At 38.3% G+C, this 20693-nt stretch overlaps 1 protein-coding gene across 16 annotated transcripts in view; it reads right to left on the bottom strand.

Moving 5' to 3' along the window:
• Positions 1-20693, bottom strand: part of REPS1 (RALBP1 associated Eps domain containing 1) — a 98226-nt gene that overhangs the window by 25847 nt on the left and 51686 nt on the right. For 12 of the 16 annotated variants that reach the window (XM_051854284.3, XM_051854278.3, XM_051854283.3 and 9 more), the window contains exons 2-8: positions 16936-17059; positions 14024-14217; positions 13751-13904; positions 13130-13254; positions 12446-12608; positions 12094-12157; positions 10836-10990 (exon numbers count right to left, since the gene is read on the bottom strand). In XM_051854284.3, the coding sequence (XP_051710244.1) occupies positions 10836-10990; positions 12094-12157; positions 12446-12608; positions 13130-13254; positions 13751-13904; positions 14024-14217; positions 16936-17059 (979 nt within the window). The remainder of the gene's footprint in view (positions 1-10835; positions 10991-12093; positions 12158-12445; positions 12609-13129; positions 13255-13750; positions 13905-14023; positions 14218-16935; positions 17060-20693) is intronic. The other 4 variants (XM_051854282.3, XM_070073511.2, XM_070073512.2 and 1 more) reach the window with 1 other exon arrangement.

Genomic DNA, 20693 nt, shown 5'->3' with positions numbered 1-20693 from the left:
GGAGGGGCTGGCACTGTGGATTAGCAGGTAAAGCTGCTGCCTGCAGTGTTGGCATCCCATCTGGGTGCCAGTTCAAGTCCTAGCTGCTCCACTTCCGATCCAGCTCTCTACTATGGCCTGGGAAAGCAGTGGAAGATGGCCAAAGTCCTTGGGCCCCTGTACCCGCATAGGAGACCCAGTAGAAGTTCCTGGCTCCTGGCTTTGGACTGGCGTAGCTCTGTTGCAGCTGTTTGGGGAGTGAACCAGCAGATGGAAGAACTCTCTTTTTCTCTCTCTGCCTCTCTATAATTCTGCTTTCAAATAAATAAATAAATCTTATAAAAAAAAATACAGCACCTCAGTTTCTCCATGAGAAACACATTTGCCATTAAATGTTAGCACTATACTTTCAGATGTCTAAATAGCTGTACAACATACCTTAGCAAGGTATATATGTCAGCCTTTCAATCTATTCACAAATACATCCAAGTTTTAGCGTTAACACTCAACCATTTATTTATTTTTTATAAGATTTTATTTATTTAAGAGGTAGAGTTACAGACAGTGAGAGGGACAGACAGAGAGAAAGGTTTTCCATCTGCTAGTTCACTTCCCAAATGGCTGCAATGGCTGGAACTGAGCCAATCTAAAGCCAGAAGCCATGAGCTTCTTCCAGACCTCCTATGAGGGTGGAGGGGCCCAAAGACTTGGGCCATCCTCCTCTACTTTCCCAGGCCATAGCAGAGAGCAGGATGGGAAGAGGAGCAGCTGGGACTAGAACCAGCACCCATATGGGATGTCGGCGACGCAGGCAGAGGATTAACCTACTGCACCACAGCGTCAGCCCTCAACCATTTATTAAGTTGGTTTTACTTCTCTAAATTAGTTCTTTACTATCATTTTTTTAAAATCACAATCAAATTTTGATAGTTTGAAAAGTTCTCAAAGACTTCCTTCAACCCACTGTTATATGACTCAAAACTGTTTTCTTTTTACCTACTCTGATATCATATCTGAATAATTAAATCACACTGCACATTTTGATTAACTGCCATTTTCTAAGATCAGGAACTGTTTCTATTTCTTTCCTAGTCATTTCACTTCTCAATAAAGCTATCAGGGTAGAGGTGGGCATTTGCACAGCAATTAAGACTCCACCTGGGATGCCTACATCCTGTAACAGTGCCTGGGTTCCAACCTCAGTCCTGCTTCCTGTTAACACACACCATGGCAGGCAGCATGTGATGGCTCTAGTACTTGGGTCCCAACCACCCACATGGGAGACCAAGTTTAGTTCTAGGCTCCTGTCTTTGGCCTGGACAAAGGAAATATTTTTGAACTTGTGAGGTTAGTAAAGAACCAATAACAGGTAGGAGGGCTTCAGATACTGTTAAATGAAGACTTTTAATTCTCTTAAAAAACCAACAAAAATATTATTTGTAATAAATAGTAGCAGCTAAAAATAAATAAATAGTAGCAGCAACTTCCTCATTGGATAGTTTGGGCTTTCTGAGCAAACAAAAATTATGGATCTTGCCCTCTCTCCCCAAATAATGACAGAGGGGAAGAAGTTTAAAAAAGGAGGACAGAGGCTATAAATTTGACAGCTTACTTAAAGTGAAAGTCTGCCAGGGAACAGTTAATGAAATGTTTCTAAGAAATCCTGCACAGCAGGTGAGTATTAAAGAAAAACAGAATTAAAACAGTGTTAATTACGGGAAGACTAACTTTCAAAAGAACCTATTTAAAGCCAGATTTTATTTCCTGACTACCAAACGTCATCTTAGGGCAATCTGGGCTCTGGTTTGGCCTTGAAGATCTCAGTTCTCAGGACCTCATCTTCCACAGGCAAACATAGGGCAGACTATACCCCACCCTGTTCTTGGGCGGTTATGATTTGGGACAGACTCTGATTCACTGGAACAAAGCTACAGTGGGCCTGCCTCTTGAGGCAAAGAAGTGAAATGTTATTCACCCAAATAATTTTATTTTATAATTATTATGGTAATTTTCCTAGGGTAGCAGTCTCAAACTGTGGACAATGGACTCATTCCTGAGAACTCCTAGAACTCTTTTAGGGGCTCTGATACATCAAAATAATTCTTGTAATAATATTAGTGATGCCTTTTTCCCCCTCTGTTAATGTTTGCATTGATGATGCAAAAGCAATGGTAGATAAAACTGCTAGGTTGTCAGTAAGCATCAAGGCAATAAAATATACTAACACTCATTTGTATTCTTCACCCCACAATATAAATTTTTTACTGTAATATGAACAAAAATAAATATGCAGGCTGACCTTACTGAAGAACTGTGCATGATAAAACAGTAAAACTTAATTTTGTTAAATCTCAGCCCTAAAACCATATTTTTAAAAACACTTTTATGACAAAATGGGAAATATAATAAAGGAAATCTGCTGTATATCAAAAGGCAATGGTTGTCAAGGAAAAGTACTTGTGACATTCAGCTACAAGCTGAAAAGGCCACTTTACCTGGAATGGCACTTTTCGTAAAAGAATAGTTGATAAACTACAATTATTCAGACTTGGGAACTGGACAGGTATCTTCTCAAAAATGCATGAAGTGGTGGTCACTTCATGGAAAACAAATGATTTCACTATTTGTTATTAATGACATTTCAATTTTCAAACGAAAATCAGAATTTTGGGAAAATATGTCCATAAACTCAAGAGCTTCCTAGCACTTCAAGACTTCTCTGATAGGTGGTGATATGAACAAATACTTATATGCATTTTTGATATTTTATAATGAAATATCCCAATAACTGAAAGATGTGGTTTAACTTAATGAACAGCAGTTATCTAACAAATAACCAGTGTACTGTGTTAGAAGAATCATATATTCAAAGTATAAGATACACCAGTGGATTATAATATAACAGTACAAAAAATTCATTGTTATGGCTTTAGTTTCCACATTGCAACTAATCTTAAAGAATGACCATTTGTATTTTAATCCAGTACCAAAGATTACCCACAAAATTTGAAAAAGCTATAAAATAGGCCTTCCTTATCCTATGTGAGGCTACATTTTCTTCATGTACTTTAAGTATCAGCAACTTTTTTTCCTACACAAGGGTCAGACAGTAACTATTCTGGGCTCTGTGGGCTGTATGGTCTCTGTTGCAAATACTCAATTTTGCCACTATAGTGGAAAGGCAGTCAGTGATAATCTGGAAATAAATAAGCATGGTAAGATTTGCAAAAATGTGAACCAATACCACCCTTTTCATAAGATTTCTAATTTGGAAAATACAAACATTTTCATAAAAATATTAATGCCAGTATGTAAGGGGTTTGTTATTGCTATTTTAAAATCAGTAGTAAGTATTTTTAAAAAGTATTGATTTGGGGGTCTGGATTGCTGATTTTGTGCCTGCAATGCTGGTATCCTATATGAGCAGTGGTTCAAGTCTCAGCTGTTCTACTTCTGACCCAGCTCCCTGCTAATTTGCCTGGGAAAGTAGCAGATGATGGCCCAAGTGCTTGGGTCTCTGCCACTCACTCACGTAGGAGACCCAGATGAAGTTTCAGGCTCCTGGCTTCAGCCTGGCTCAGCCCTGGTCATTAAGGCCATTTTGGGAGTAAACCAATGGATGAAAGACCTCTCTCTGTCTCTCCCCTCTGTAACTCTGCTTTTCAGATTGATAAATACATTTTTAAACATATACATTTCCATTTATGATAGGGTAGCTATTGGAGATCTAATCCTCATAAACAGTGGTCCCTGGAGTCCCCAGTTTTTAAGAATGTAAAGGCATCCCAAGACTAAAAAGTAGGAAAACTTATTGTCGCAGAGAATTCAAAAGTTATTTCTGGGATAAATCAGCAAAATTGTACACTGCTTCTTTCCTGCTTCATACACAGAACAAATGACAGGAGAAAAAGCAAATGACCTATGTTCTAAAAACCAACAACCAGAGTCTGAGGAGCAGCATTTGGTCTGAAAGTAAACTGCACCTCCTTCAACCTTGCTCTCTATTTATACCCCCGCAGAGAGCTTCTTGCCCTCCCACAAACGTCAGGTTTACGACTGTATCCTCCTGGAGGCAGGGGTGCAGTTTTACTCTTACCTGATGCAGTGTTCCAACCCAGCCTCCCGCTGGAACACTGTGTCAACCCTGCCTCCCTCCTGAGGGTTCTGCTCTGCCCCTGACATCATCAGAGCATCAGGGCTGAAAAAGAAGAGCACGAGCCTAAATTATTTGTTAAAGTTGACCCCCAAAGGGCTGTCATGTAAAGTACTTCCATGTGTAAGAGTGTCTGGAAGAGACAATTCCGTAAGACCACACTAACACATTAGCTGAATCCTAGCTTTCTCCCAGGTTTATGAACACTGGCAGTTTTCCTCCTCCTTTCCTTCAAAGAGTGTGGAAAGTTCATGAATTCAGTTCAGAACAATGCGGGCACTTCATAAAGTTCATGGAAAATAGAAGGTGTTTTTTGGTGCAAAAATTTTTTGAAACTCCATGCACAGTTTTTTCATAACACATTTTCCATGAATTTCTAAAAGTTTCCTTGTACCTGATGAATAACCCTTTTCTTAAATAGTTTGTTTATTTTAGGTTTGTAATCTATTCATCCTAAGTTTTTCTTGTTAGGATCACACTCCACAAACTAAAAAAATCATACACGCCCCAAAATTTTATAGTTTAAAGCTTATTTTGCTTTCAAGCAGCAAACAAATCTAGAAGGTTTTTGATCATGAAGATTCAAGGTTCCAATCTCATTTAATCGCTTTATAAAGGCAAAAGCAACTATATCTTCTACTTAATTTGAATTGTCAGTGTTATTCTTACAGTAAAAAGCATTAAAAAATACGTGAACTTGGGTGAATTTTCAATCTTTAAGAAAAACTACAAAAGGTAACCTTTTCATTCATAATTAGAAATGGAAATAATACATAGGCAGAAAGAAATTAAAGACTTAATTTGAAAGACTGTTATGTTTTGAGTGTTACTGTGCAAATAAAAACCTGAGTTCTAGGGCAAGTGTCATGGTGCAGCAGCAGGCAAAGCTGTCGCTTGGGATGCCTGCATCCAATTTCAGAGAGGTGGTTTGATTCCTGGCTACCCCACTTCCAATCCAGTGCCCTGCTAGTGTACCTGGAAAGGCAGCAAATAATGGCCAAGTATTTGGGTCCCTGTCACCCATATGGGAGACCTGGATGGAGACTCCTGGCTTTGCCCTGGCCCAGTCCTGGCTGTTGCAGGCTTTTGGGGAAGTGAACTAGCAGATGGAACATCTCTCTCTCCTCTCATCATTCTTTGTGGAGTTTTTCTCCTTCAGGGACTATCTAGACTTGCTGGTCAAGGTCTCTGCCAGGACTTGAGGAGTTCTAATTACCATGACCAATTGTTTTAAATGGTGTATTTTTGCCAATATTTGTAATTCAACTGCATTGTTTTTTCATCTGCAACATCCAATTATCCTGAAAGAAATGACACTGGTGTGAGAGAGACATATAGAGGAAGAGAGAGAACGGGTATTCAGTATAGCACTGTTTTAAAGGTAAAGTCAGGAAATACCACCAAAAAATTAATAAGAAATGTGTTAAATTAAGACATATATATGTAATGGAATACCTTGTATGATAAAGGAATGTAACAGCATTAAATGTGATGAAGTACAAAGGTGTTCAACATTGTAAGGAAAAAAAACCAAAGATGTAGAATGATTGCATTTGTGTAAAAACTAGTGTCTATGAATATGTAAGCGTTTACATGTCAAAAGTTTTTGGATGAATAGAAGAGAAACTTAACAGTGATTAACTCGCACCAAGGTAGTCTCAAGGCTGAATTTACACAGGTTTCTAGTTAACTATTCATAAAAAGTCCCATGTGCTTTCTCTTCCCTTTTACAAACATTTCTCTTGGAGGTACCTCCAAGAGTTACAGGATGTACACTATGCACCCTATAAGCAACAGGACAGATGACAAAATCTGTTTTAAAGCAATGCTTATGGAAATGGAAACAGAGGTAAGGAATACACCCAGCCTTTCCCTCATTCCACATCCCAGATATTGCCGAGCTGTTTTTATTAGCAGTACAAAGTGGAGACAGAAAATAGTAGCTCAGTTATTTAGTCATTAAAAAAATGCAGGGCGGTTATTTGCCATTTGGGATGCCCACATCCATACTGGAGAAGCCTAGTTTGAGTCTTGGCCTCACTTCCAATTCCAGCTTCCTGTTAACTGCATACCATGGGAGGCAACAAATGATGGTTCAAGTACTTAGGTCCTGTATAGGAAACCTACACTGAGTTCTGCGCTCCTGTATTTAGCCTGATCTGGCCCTGGCTACTGTGGGCATTTGGAGAGTTAACAGGAGGATAGATCTTTCTCTTTCTCTCTTTCTCTCCCCACCCCGACCCCGAAAATACATAAAATTTTTTTAAAAATGTGAAACGGGGAAGGCATTCGGCTTGGTAGTTAACACAGCATTAGGATACCCACATCTCAGGTAGGAGTACCTGAGTTTGATCTGGAGCTCTGGCTCCTGATTCCAGCCTCCTGTGGATGTAGATCCTGGGAGGCAGAGGCAATTAATGGCTTAACCAGTTAGATTCCCACCACCCATTCCTGGCTCCTGGTTTTAGCCACTGCAGGCATTTGGGAAATGAACCATTTTTCTTTCTGACTCTCAAATTAAAAAATTATAAAATAAAAAAGTGAACATATGCACTTGGGTGTATGCTGCTTAGTACTGAGAAAGAATGAACAAAATCAATCCAGTTACTACCTAACCAGAAGAAGTTCAGTTTAAGAGAAAGATACTTATCAGGGGCTGGTGCTGTGGCGCAGCGGGTTAATGCCCTGGCCTGAAGTGCTGGCATCCCATATGGCCACCAGTTCGAGACCCAGCTGCTCCACTTCAGATCCAGCTCTCTGCTATGTCCTGGGATAGCAGTAGAAGATGGCCCCTGCACCCACGTGGGAGATCCAGAAGAAGCTCCTGGCTTCAGATCAGTGCAGCTCCAGCCATTGCGGCCAATTGGTGAGTGAACCATAGGATGGAAGACCACTCTCTCTCTCTGCCTCTCCTCTCTGTGTAACTCTGACTTTCAAATAAATAAATAAATCTTTAAAAAAAAAAAAGATAGATATCAAATAACATGAAAATAAAATCCAACTACATTACAAAGGTGAGATTCTTTGGAGAATAGATTTATGATGCATAGAATCTCAACTTCTTTTTTCCCTATAAGAGACGGTATTGAAGTAGACTAGTAGGTCAACTTAACTTTTAAGAAAATATACATTCTTTTTTGAATTCATCCGCAGAAACTTTCTGTAGATGAATTTTGTATGCTTTCTAAGGAAACAAAAACCAAATTTCTCAATTTACTTTAGCTACCAAATTTAGTGCTGCTGGTGTAAATAAAATATGTTAACTCAGCTCTACATAAGTACTTTTGCTTATAATCTTTAGTTGTTCTATGTTATGTGCTATTTAAATCTAGGATAAGTCTGTTTAAATGATTTTTGAAAACAAATATATATTAACACAATTCATGCTTGCATACTTAGAAAAGCCTAGCTTGTTATTCCAAGGAGCTATAATTCAAGTCACCACCATTCACTACCTATTTGCCTCTAAGAGTTAACCTGCAAGTATAGAATACTTGTAAAGGTAATATTTTAGTAAGTTCTGACATTACAAATTTAAGATAACAAACTGCTATATTTTTAAAGATGGAAGATATCTTTAAAAGATAGAAGAATGTCAAGAAAAATATACTTTTAAAATGGCATACATTTAGCGTTGATTCATCCATTTAGTACAGTGTGGGTTACTGAGGCTACTGTCAGCACACTACATAAAACAGCACGTGGAAGCTGCTGAGAGGCGCTATGACAGAAGACAGAAACCACTTCTGCCTGCACTCAGAAAGCATCCACACAGAGGACACTGATGACAAATTCTACCACCACCCAAAAGAAACTATTTAGAAATTTCTCTCTGAACTGCAAATATCTGGAAACAGAGTTATTTATAATTTTCTGTAAATACTGACTGGCCACAGTGTCACAAGATAATTCCTACGTTCAGAGACATGAATGATAGGTACAAGCAAAAACTTGATCATGTTGCACCTCCCAATTAATAGTACTCCAACATTTTTCACTTACAAGCAAATCCAATTTGCATTTGATACTGTGCAAAGTGTTTACAATTAATTATATTAGAACACTACACATTATAGGAGGAAAAAATTGCCTAGGACTTGATACCTTTAAAATTATAGTGCAAAAGTGCCCACCACCAAAAGAAAAAAAAAATGGAAAGAAAAACAGAAACAAAAACCAAAGTCTAAGCTGGTGCTGTGGAGTAGTGGGTGTGGCTGCCATCTGCATCTGCCAACATCCCATGTGGGCACCAGTTCAAGTCCCAGCTGCTCCACTTCTGATCCAGCTCTCTGCTGTGGCCTGGGAAAGCAGTGAAAGATGGCCATTTGGGGAGTGAACCAGAGAATGGAGGATCTCTCTCTCTCTCTACCTCTCTGTAACTCTGCCTTTCAAATAAATAAATAAGTCTAAAAAAAAAAAAAAAAAAAAAAAAAACCCAGAGTCTCCAGAGTCTTGTTAAACAGATACAGATCTGATGGTATAAAATTAGAAGAGAACTTCAAGTTTATAAAGAAGCTGATTTTATTTAAATTTAAAGGAAAAGAAATCCACTAATTACATGCCAAAGCCAGATTCACTGATCTAAATGTAACAGATGACAGAATCAGATAAAGCCTCTATAAAATGACATACAAAAGATAAAGCTTCGGGTGCTCATTTGACACAGCAGTAAAGATACCATGTGCGATGACCACATGCCACGCCTGGGGTTTGAGTCATGATGCCACTTCCAATATCAGGCTTCCTGCTAATGGCACCAGGGGAGGCAGTGGTGAAGGCTCAAGTAGCCTAATCCCTGTCTCCCACATGAATTCTCAGGTCCTTGCTTCAGTCAAGCCCAGATCCAGACGGGCAACTGAGGAGTAAACCAGTGGATGGAAGATCTGTCTCTCTGCCTTTCAAATAAAAATTTATACTGAAAAACTCTACCTCTCAAATAAAATAAAATCTTAAAAAAAAAAAATTGATACTGAATGTCTGACGCTTCCACAAATTCTTCTCTCTCGGCTACTAAAAGATGAGCTCCACAAAGCAGGTGCTTATCCATACTTCTTAAGTATTCAAATCAAAGTACTTGAAACAAAACTACCTAATAAGGATTTAAAACTTAGCTTCAGTTCAAGTTGGAGGTAAACTGATGTCTGATAACTACCTGAAATGATCAGAAAATCCTAGGATTCCCCTAGAAAAATGGTCCTAAAAAACTAAAGGTACTCTTTTAAAATGGACTTACTGGTTGATAAAATTCCATGTGCAATTCGAGTCCTGAAATGTGAATGACATATAACCCACATTTCAGGTGGAGAAAGAGAAGAGAAAAATAGAGTTAGAACCTGTCCTAAGTCACAAGTGCTTCGGCCCCTACCACCCATATGGGAGACCTGGAAGAAACTCCTGGCTCCTGACTTCAGCCTGGCCTCAGCACTGACTATTGTGGCCATCTGGGGAGTGAACCAGCAAATGAAGATCACTGTCTTTCTCTTTCTCCGTAACTCTTTCAAATAACATCATCTCAAATTAAACAAGGGACCAGTATTGTGGCGGTATGGGTAAAGCCACTGCCTGTGATGCTGGCATCCCATATGTACCAGTTAAAGAGTCCAGGCTGCCCCACTTCTAATCTAGCTCACTGATAATGTTCCTTAGAAAAGCAGCAGCAGATGGCTCAAGTCCTTGGGCCCATGCCACCCATGTGGAAGACCCAGATGAAGCTCCTGGCTTCGACTTGGCCCAGCTCTGGCTATTGCAGCCATTTGGGCCTGAATCAGCAGATGGAAGCTCTCTTACTCACTCTCCCTCTGCAACTCTGCCTTTCAAATAAATAAATCTTAAAAAATGAATAAATAAAATAAGATAAAACAAAACAAAACAAAACAAAACACAAAATTTCAGGTTCCTTTAAAGGCTACAGAAAAAGTCTGGGTTCTAAAGGAAAATATTTGCTATTGCAAAGACCTAAAGAGGAAACAGGTATTTCCCTTCAACAAATTAAGATGCATTAAATGGAAAAAATGTTTATAAGGAAGACAAGTTACTTATTCAGAGTATACTTCAAATAAAGGAGGGCAAAATAATAAGAAAAAAGGATGGCAAAATAATGTAAAAAGTTCTTCAAATCTCAGCAAGTTACAAATATAAAGGTGAAATAGTGACATCTATTCTTTATCTCTGTTTGTGAAGGTTGACTAAGAGTTCTACATTCTGCCTGTACATCTTCCTCTGATTGCAAATCTATGTGCTCAATGAAAAATCTGTTTTTAAGCTAAGTCTTTTTTTTTTTTTTTTGACAGGCAGAGTGGACAGTGAGTGAGAGAGACAGATCTTCCTTTGCCGTTGGTTCACCCTCCAATGGCTGCCGCGGCCGGCGTGCTGCAGCCAGCGCACCGCACTGATCGGATGGCAGGAGCCAGGTACTTATCCTGGGATCCCATGGGGTGCAGGGCCCAAGCACTTGGGCCATCCTCCACTGCACTCCCTGGCCACAGCAGAGAGCTGGCCTGGAAGGGGGGCAACCAGGACAGAATCCGGTGCCCTGACCGGGACTAGAACCCGGTGTGCCAGCGCCGCAAGGTGGAGGATTAGCCTAGTGAGCCGCGGCGCCGGCCTTAAGCTAAGTCTTAACATCTATCTTGATTTTGCTTTCAGAAACAAGGTGTTAAGCTTATCAAGGATGCAACCAACTCTCTTCAGCTCCCAATCTTACCTGCTGAATCCTCCAAGTCAATCAGTTTGGGCATTAAGCTTTCAGGGAGTTTTTCTGGTAAATCATAGCCATTCTTCCTAGCAACCACCAGATGAAAAGCAGCACAGAATTCATCCAGTGTCAATGCACCATCTTTATCAAAGTCTGAGAGTTCCCTAGAAGATAAGCTTATTGTGAATATTGTCACATGCTGCACTGGATCCCTGTATTTCTCAAAAAGAGAAAAGAGAATTACCTTCCCCAAAAAGTGCAAAGTCAATAATTTTGACAATTCCATAGATAGAAAGATGTAGAATAAAGCAAATACAGCAAAATGTTAACTGTAGAATCCAGGTGGTGGGCATATAGATGATCATTCCACAATTCTTTCAATTTTCCTCTGTGCTTGAAATTCTCATAAATACCAAAAAATAGCTCAAATAATTAAGTTCACAAAAAACATGACCTTATTTATTAATAAGGTACATGTAATAAAGTCATTAAAATTTTAAATCCTTTTTTTGGGGCAAAGGTCAATATATATGCATTTTAAAGCACTGAACAAAGCCACAAGGCTTGATATAAAAAGAAAGCTGTCCCACTCAGCTGTCCCTGCCACTGCCTAGATGCAGAAGTAACTACTACTTATTTATCACCTTAAACTATAAATAGCATGAGCATCATACTGATTCTTCATTTTTCTGTTTCAGGCGTTATCTATCCATATCATATGGTAGTACTTTATGCTACTAAAAATCTAATAACAAAATAATTCAGAATACAGATAAATACAATGATATAAACTAGAAAATCTGTGTTTATCTGAGTGCTTTTAGAAGGTAATTTCTGATTGTAAATTGTACAATTCCAACTAAATAGCAGCTATCCCAAGTCTTAATAATCTGTGTTTAAAACAGAGGTGCTATAACCATTGTTCTGAAACTTATGGCTTGGTATATGACTTATTCAACTTGATAAAAACCAAATGAGATAAACATAATCATGTATATAAACTACCTTTTAGTCCATACATTATGCTAACAACAACAACAACAAAAAAAACATTGCTTAAGGAATTTTAGCACTTTACAAAGAAGTACTGTACCTGTGTCACTGATTTCAAGAGAGGGAGAGAGAAGCTGACTATTTTAAGATAACACTGAGGTCTTTGCAACATTGTTGAGGAAGTTAGTCTAGAGGTTTAAGTTTCCAAAATGTATCTGGTGGAAAATCCTTTGTAATAACCCACATAACCCAACTAATGACACAGCAAACTTACCAAATATGAGAAAGTTCAAGAATAGGAAGCTTTGATTTTGTAAAAAACTCTTTAGCTGCAGATCCTGAAATATTAAAACATTTCTGTTTAATGTTATTCTGAATTTACAGATCCAAGAACAGAATGCATGGTAAGAGTCTCAAGACTTTTTTCACGGGAGAAAAAGGCAACCTTAATATGTAATGTGTCATGATTTTGGTTCCCAGTGATTAATAAACCATTTTACCACAAATAATTTGAGAATTAAGTATTTTTCATAATTAAAACTTATGACCAATAAAACAGTGTGAGATTATGAAATTGAGACTTTGTCCTGTCCCATCAAGAAGAACTTCTGTTTTTAACAACTCACCTGGAATAAATCCGTTTAGATCAGGCTGAATGGTTTTAAACTGATTTACATAATACTGTCTTTGTTCATCTGTTATTTTCCAGGGATCATCATAACTACTGGATTGCCTACGAATTTCATTGGCAGTTGTAGCTGATGCTACAGTTCGCACTGTTGTCTGGTCCTGTAATGAGACATTTTTTCCTCAGTATGGCATCTATCTACTGGATTATATGGACCAAGATGGCTAGGTTACTTTCCTTTGAAAGTAAAACTTACTTTTTGTGGACATTTAAAATGTAAGAAGGCATCAGCAAACCACATACTTGTTACAATTAGGTTACTAGATATGATTTTACACGATGATTATATAAACGTGTAGAACAATACCAATTATGTAAGCAACAGAAAGTTATGAGAAATGTGCTAAGAAAGCCAAGCAAGTATATTCTCAGATGCAGAAACCTTTCAAAACTTCACTAGCGAATTAAAAATAGAAATAAAATCAGCCAAATCCTTTAATGAAACATTCCAATGACAACAGACTTGAAAAAAGGCATCAGTCAGAATTTCAGGATATTTTTAATAAAAGAAAAAGAGCAAACTTGCATTTATTAAATTTGCAACAGCAAAATATAAAAACAATGACTGCAACAATACTCTGAATGAAGCAAATAAAAATGCAATACCAATAAAATGTCACACCTGGACAGAAGCAGGATGCATGGGTAAAAGAGAACTGGTTGGTGGAGTATCTGCGAAACTGACCCAGTTTTCTTGAGGCGGGGGAGGAGACTGCCCAGACCATACTGCATCACCAGCAGAAGAACCTAAAAGAAGAAGGGGTAAAGACACTGACTTCCGGCTGAAGAAAAAAATTAAATTACCAGGTTTCCACTCAAGATTGTAATAAACTATTCCACTTCTATTATAAATGCTTTCTGTCAAACTCTTTTTAGAAATATAAAAATTGCCAAAACAATTTTTATCATTTTAAAACTATATTTCATCCCAATCTTTTAAATGGTTTTGTGCTTTCCTTGTCAATGCTAAAACTTATACAATACTTCTACATACTTAATATTTGGGAAACAATTATTCATTGTACTATTAGATAATCTGGCATCCATAAATTTTTGCCTGAGCATCATAGATATAAGTACCATTTTTCAAAGCCTTGCATGTACTTAAAATATTTTCATGGTTAGCTTTTGCTTCTATCTAATTATGACTTAAAATTAAGAATTGCATTGGAAACAACTTTACAGGAATACTCGTCAATTTGCAACCTTACATAACTGCTACATCTAAAGAGTCTCCAAGTACCTGATTGTGATTCACCAAAGGGAGACCAGAAAGGCCCGGGTCCTGCAAGAGGCCTTTCACTGCCGCCCCCGCTGGGGTGCCGGCTGTGCTTCCGCCAAGTGTGTGGAGAAGCTGGTGGGGATTGCTGAGGTGAAACTACTGGGGATGCAGGTTCCTAGAAAGAATAGGATTAGGAATTTTAAGGAGACCTTCTTAATTACTAAGGCATTAATAAATGTTTTAGTGTTAAACACCAACCCAGGACATCAACTGATCACAACTGCACATAATTACCTGCTGATCTGCAGGTGGACGAGGCTGGACTGTATCGTGACTAACAGATCCCTTTTTCACTTGCCCCCTGCCCGGTGGGGGGGGAATGACACCAGAATAGGACCCTTGGTTTTCAGAATCTGAATAGGAGGCTGCATGGCGAGATTCCTGTTCATTCTTTGAAGCAACAAATCTTGGCAGAGGAAGGTCCTTTACTGTTAACCACAAAAATAATGATAGATTGAGTACCCTTATCAGGGATGTTTGGGATCCGAACTGCTTCAGATTTCAGAGTTTTTTAGATTTTTTACAATTTGCATAGACTATCCTGACTGAGCTCCCTAATGTGAAAATTTAAATCCAAAATGTTCCAAACTCTGAAACTTTTTTAATGTCAAATCAGTGCATTTCAGATTTCAAATTTTCAGTTTAAGAACACTGAACCTTGTTTTACTTAAAATATTTGAAAGGCAGAGAGACAGAAAGGGATGGAGACAGAGCATATCTTCTATTTGCTGTTCACTCTTCAAATGCACAAAGTATCTAGGACTGGTCCCCACAGAAGCCAGGAGCTAGGAACTCCTTTTGGGTCTCCCACATGGGTGGCAGGGCCCCAAGTACTTGAGCCTTCATCTGCTGCCTCCAAGGGTGCACATTAGCAGGGACCTAGAATCAGAAGTGGAGCTGGGACTTGAACCCAGGCACGCCCACATGGGAGGGACACAGGAGGTCCAAGTCACATTTTAATTGCTGTGCCAAATTTCTGCCCCGTTTTAAAGCAAAAAAAGATGCTAAAATAAAAAACCAAAATAAAAGATGAGTTAGATATTAGAATTTTTGCAAGAATGGATACAGAAATAGTAGACACAAAATGTTTATTGCTACAAAATTGAGACCCTTATCTCCGACTGTCTAGGGAGACAACAGTTACCTAGAAAGAAGTCAAGGGTGGTTAACAATGGCTACATTTAACTGTCCACTCAATGTCTGGCCCTGTACTTGCTATTTACGTTTAGCTCATTTCAGAACCATAACAATCCTGCAAAGTTTCTTTCTACAGGTAAGGAAACTGAGGCTTTGAGATACCCAAGTGACACTGGTAGTAAGCGACAAGCTTGGAACTCAGGTCATTCAGCCCTCAAGTCTAGGTTGCTTCTACTCACGAAAGGTCTCTACACAGTAGATTCTAGAACTCTAAGTAAACCACAGAACATGCCAATAAAATTGAGACTAGATTAATTTAGACATTTTCATGGTAGAAATTCCTCAGAGTACCTTTCTTAACTTACCAAGGTTATGGTACAAAGCATTCTCTCTGTCCATACTTTAGTCTGGCTTATGACTCTCCTACAGATAGATATTCAACATTTTGTTTTAAATAACAAAGATGAAAAACAGAACTTATTGGCAAGTTAATCTTAACTCATACTTTTAAAGACTCATTTCCAGAGGAAAATGTACATCCTCCTTTTGTAGGAATGCCTTTGCTCCTCTCCAGAATCTCCAGATGAAGTGGGGAACGACTAAGCTGATTCAGTATATGAGGTGATTTCAAAAAGCTCATGGACAAATGGAAATAAAAGATAAGTAATTTTGGTGCAGAAAGTTGTGAAATTCACACATACTTTTTTCATAGCACACAATTTTCATCAACTTTTTGAAGACCCCTCATATGCATGGATCTACATGTATAAGAATTCAAAATGACCTGGAAAAAATGTAAACTCTCTACACCGGGAAGGATACAAGCCAGAGGTCCCAATAAAAATTGATCTAGTACTTATTTTCAAAAATTCTATTATGACAGAAAAACCACGAATTTTCTTTTTCTATGAAAACTACAGAAACCTTTGCATTTATGTGTCTATCTTTATAGAACTTTCATCTTTCACACCAACAAGCCTGCAAATAACTCAAAACCAAATTCTTAAAGAATGACACTCGTAAGGTGACACTTATAAAGTAGTCAGATGCCTGTAACTGGGTTTTAGCCTTCCAATATTTTAATACTGTCTCTATTTTTTAAAGATTAATTTTATTTATTTGAAAGGCAGAGTTAGAGAGAGAGAGAGAGAGAAGGAAGGAGGGAGGAAAGAAAGGAGGGAGGGAAGGAGGGAGGGAGGGAAGGAGGGAGATGGAGAGAGAGAGAGAGAGATCTTCCACCCACTGGTTCACTCCCCAAATGGCCACAACAGCCAGGGCTGGGCCAGGCCAAAGCCAGGAGCTTTTCTCAGGTCTCCCATGTGGGTGGCCCAGGAACTTGGGCCATCTTCTGCTGCCTCTCCAGGCCCATCATCAGGGAGCTGGATCAGAAGTGGAACAGCCAGGACATAAACCAGCGCCCATATGGGATGCTGGCACTGCAGATGGCTTAACCCGCTATGCCACAATGCTGGCTCCAATACTGTCTCTATTAATACAGTTTTAGTTAATTGGCTCTAATTTCAAATCGAGCCTCCATAGTCTTCCTAAATAAGAAGCCACTAGTGTTATGTTGTCTCATCAGAAAGAAAATAAAAAGCCTATATATGAAGACGGTCACTACAATTCATCATTGATCTTGATAAAATTCATCTAAGTGATTTTTAAGCAATTTTTAGCAAATTAATTCCAAAAGCTGCCATTTGAACAAATACATATAAATATAATATACAAAATACATATATTTTACATATATAATGTAAATATATATTACACAATATTTATTACATATCATCATTAAACATGTATGGCGCAGATATTCCATGTCACAACAGATACAAGACAGACATATTTTCTAATATTCTCAAATAAGAAATGCAAAGTAGTGGAAACAAAGTCATGAATTTCATTCAAGGATGTAATACTAGGAACAATCAAAAGTTATAATGACTTTATTTCATTTGTAATTAGAAGATTATTTCATTTTATTTGTTAGGATATTCTATATTTACCTGTATTTATACTTTCCACTCTTAATGGGAAACCAGATTGAGCAACAGCTACAAGTTTCAAAGCAATGTAGAATTGACTTCTTCCAAAATAACCGAGTCTTGTGGCACCACAAAGTTCCATAATCTATTAAAAAAAACATACATAATGTTAACATTTAGATTTATGACAAAAATTCTTTATCCAAAAAAAAAGTAGCTATGCAACTTGTTCAGAACTTTTCCAAAATATATAACCAGTATATGGTGTAAAACTCTCAATTGACAACCAACTTCCTCAAGTTTCAGGATCATATGTTTGGGGGAAAAAAAAGGCACTGGTTTTCCATTAAAAGATTTCTCAAGATATATGTGATGAAAAATTTTATTAGAGTAATTGTTTATTCTGAAGAGTCACATTTAGAAACAACATACCATTCACTCATAGCACTGCCTACAACAGGGCCACGGGACCCATGGAATATTACACGACCATTTAAAGTTAACAGTCATAAAATAACAATATGAAAGAACGCTGAGGATACATTAAGGTATGAAAGCAAGGTATATAATTTTAGCCACAAAGAAACAAATTTCTAAACTATATCAAATTCTATCCATTTTATTAGGTGATATTATTATTTTATTTGGCATTTAATTGTATTCAATGTGGCTATACTACCTTCAACAAAAAAAAGTTATGTTTACTTGCCTTTTTTCTCTTTTAAGCATGAAAGCTTTCAAAGATCTATACTAATCATTCTAGTCATTTCAACAAGTACTTTAAGACTGGTCACTACAAGCCAATGTCAGACTCACAAAGGAGGATGCTAGGTCACAAAATTAAATTGCTGCCATAAAAGCTAGAGAAGATTGCTAACACACACGCATGATAAATTTATCTGAAAATACAGACTAAATATCTTTGTCATGTATTCTCAAATAATACAAATTCTTGGAGAAAGGGAGCATACCTAGTCATTTTCTTTTCCTCAAAATACTCAAAGGAAGAAAATGACCTCCCCTAAGATGTGGTATTGGTATGAAGTCTAAAGAAAAGTATTTACATAACTGCAAAGAAAGCACCTTTCAGCAGTTCAGCAATGCAGCACAACAATAACCATTTGCTTACATGCACACAAGAAAAGCCATTTTTGCTGATTGATCAGCACTGGAAGAAGTTCCTGTTTCTGCCACTAAGGGGCATGAACTTCTGAGGAAATTGAAAAGGGCAAAGAGGATAAAGTTAACCGCCATTAAGGGACCCATGAGGCAAAGAGAGTTAACAAAGGCAGGCCACACAGAGACTTGCAGGCAATGCAAGCATTTTTCCTGTGCTTACGTCCTGATCTCTTACCCTTTCCTTCTCACCTGACATCTCTTAGGGGACCACAGTTCATTCTTAACTATTTTTGCTTACAAACAAAGCGCCTAAAACCTGCCAGTATACACCAGATAAAGGGAAGCCCTGAAAGGAGATCACAGTTTGTTAGCAACCAGGGGAGACATTCAAGGAATGGTTAGAAATGAGGAGATAGGGGCTGGTGTTGTGATGAAGCGGGTTGCACCACCTGCAATGCTGGTATGGACACTGGTTTGAGTCCCAGTTGCCCCAGTTCCAATCCAGTTTCCTGCTAATGTGCCTGGGAAAGGAGCAAAAGATGGCCCAAGTGCTTAGGCCCCTACCACTCATGTCACAAGTCAGGATGCAGCTCTGGGCTCCTGAGTTGGACCTGGCCCAGCCCCATTTAGGAAGTGCCAGTGGATGGAAGCTCTCTCTCTCTCTCCCCTAACTCTTGCCTTTCAAATAAATAAACAAACATTTTTAAAGAAAGAAGGAAATGAAGAGGCAGGGGCAGGCTTTTGGCACAATGGTTAAGATTGCAGGATGCTGAAATCCCGATCAGAGAGCCTGAGTCCAAGCCCAGCTCCACCTCTCAATTCCAGCTTCCCACTAAAGCACAAAACTTGGAGGCTGCAGGTGAAGGCTGAAACTTGGGTTCCCGTCCACGACATAGGAAACCTGGATTGAGTTCTCAGCTCCTGGGTTCCACTATAGGCATTCTGGGGAGCCACAGGTAGAGGAGTGTGCCCTTTTTCTCTCAATTAATTTAAAAAATTTTTAAAAAGAATGTTGATACACAACCACAAAACTTAAAAAAAGAGACACAAAATAAGGTGGTAGTGTTCAAGGGAGTCAGATTTTATTTTGTATTTATTGTTTTATGTTTGCTAGTCATTCACATTTATTTTTCTGAGAAGTACTCAACTTGTTCTCTACTGACTTTAAAATGAGTTGTAGGTCTTTAGGTTTTACTACATTATTAATATTGACTTAGAGATTGACAGGGAATTCACTCATTCATTCAGCCACTATTTACTGGTTATCAACTATGTGTCAGAAACCGAATCTACTCTAAGCCTCCAAGAGGAAGGAAAACGCCAGTCACAGAGTGTGGCTGTTGGGGGTGGGGAACGGGGCAGCAGCAGATGAAGCTGAAGACGCATGCACAAGTCAGATTATACTGCACGTGCTATTTCCTGGTTCTGCTGATTGAGCAGCACTGTTTTTCAAACAACTGTTTTGGTGGTACAAACTTTTACATTATACAATAATTATATAATTATTTTCCCCTCTTCATGGTTTTTTAGCCATAACCTCTCTTTGTAACTTTATAGTTAGAAAGGCCTTTATACATTTTTCTTAGATGGTCCATTATGATTAATAATATTAATAATAAACTGGAATTTTTCTTAGAATGAAAAGGGGGGATTTCCTCAATCTTCCTCAATTATTGACTACTGAAAAAGTCAGAAGTATTCAGCTTGGTGATTAAAGAGGCCACACCCCACATTGGAGTGCCTGGGTTCCATTCCCAGTTTTGACTCCAGCTTCATGCCAAAGCAGGACTCTGGGAGGCAGTGGGAATAGTTCAAGCAATTGGGTTCTTGCCACCCACATGGGACACTTGGGTTGCATTTCGGATCCTGGCTCCAGCCCTGGGCATTGAGGGAACTGGGCAAATGAACCAGAGGATGGAAGAATGTCTGTCTCCGTCTTTCAAATAAAAATTGGAAATAATTTAAAAATGTAATCTTTGCTAGGTTTTTGAGTTGGTGTTACATTGGCATTGTAAGCTGATCTGGCAAGCCTTTTTTCTCTCTGCTCTGAAATACTACAAATAGGGTAGGCATTGGATGTGCCATGAAGACTGGAAAGAATTCACCTATGACACGGGCTGGGTTGACACATTTCAGTTTTTTCTATGTTATGTAAACTAGGTTTCCTATTTCTAAAATAGCTGATAATTCCCTAGAGAATAATTTATCATCTATAAATTCTGAAGTTTATTAGTTTGGCACAATTCAAGGTAACTCATTCTTCTGATTTCCTCTCTATTGTAATTTCCTAATAATCTATGCATATTTGGTTATGTGTATATACCTTCTCTAACATAATCACCTGACACAGAGGAGCACCTGAGGCACTAGCTAGACTACAGACTCCCAGATGCTTCCATCAGATTTCTAACTCATGTTGGAATCCCAGGGCTGGTTAGTGGTGGTTGGAACAAGTATACTTAAAATAGCTACTGAAAACTACAAAGCTTTATTTTGTCAACACTATAAAATTTATATAACATGGTAAAATAAATAAAATGGTATTCAAGGATACAGAAAGAAGTCCCTACAGTCCTCACCAGAAGTAACTCCTTTCCTAGTTCTAATGTTTTTCTACATGTATTCAGACACACCAGCACATACAGTGTACATTTTAGACA

This window comes from Oryctolagus cuniculus, chromosome 5 (genome assembly GCF_051225735.1).
Source record: "Oryctolagus cuniculus isolate XC-2025 breed Fujian yellow rabbit chromosome 5, ASM5122573v1, whole genome shotgun sequence".
NCBI lineage: Eukaryota > Metazoa > Chordata > Mammalia > Lagomorpha > Leporidae > Oryctolagus > Oryctolagus cuniculus.
Note: the sequence above shows the minus strand (reverse complement) of the source record. Positions and strands in the feature narration are given on the sequence as shown.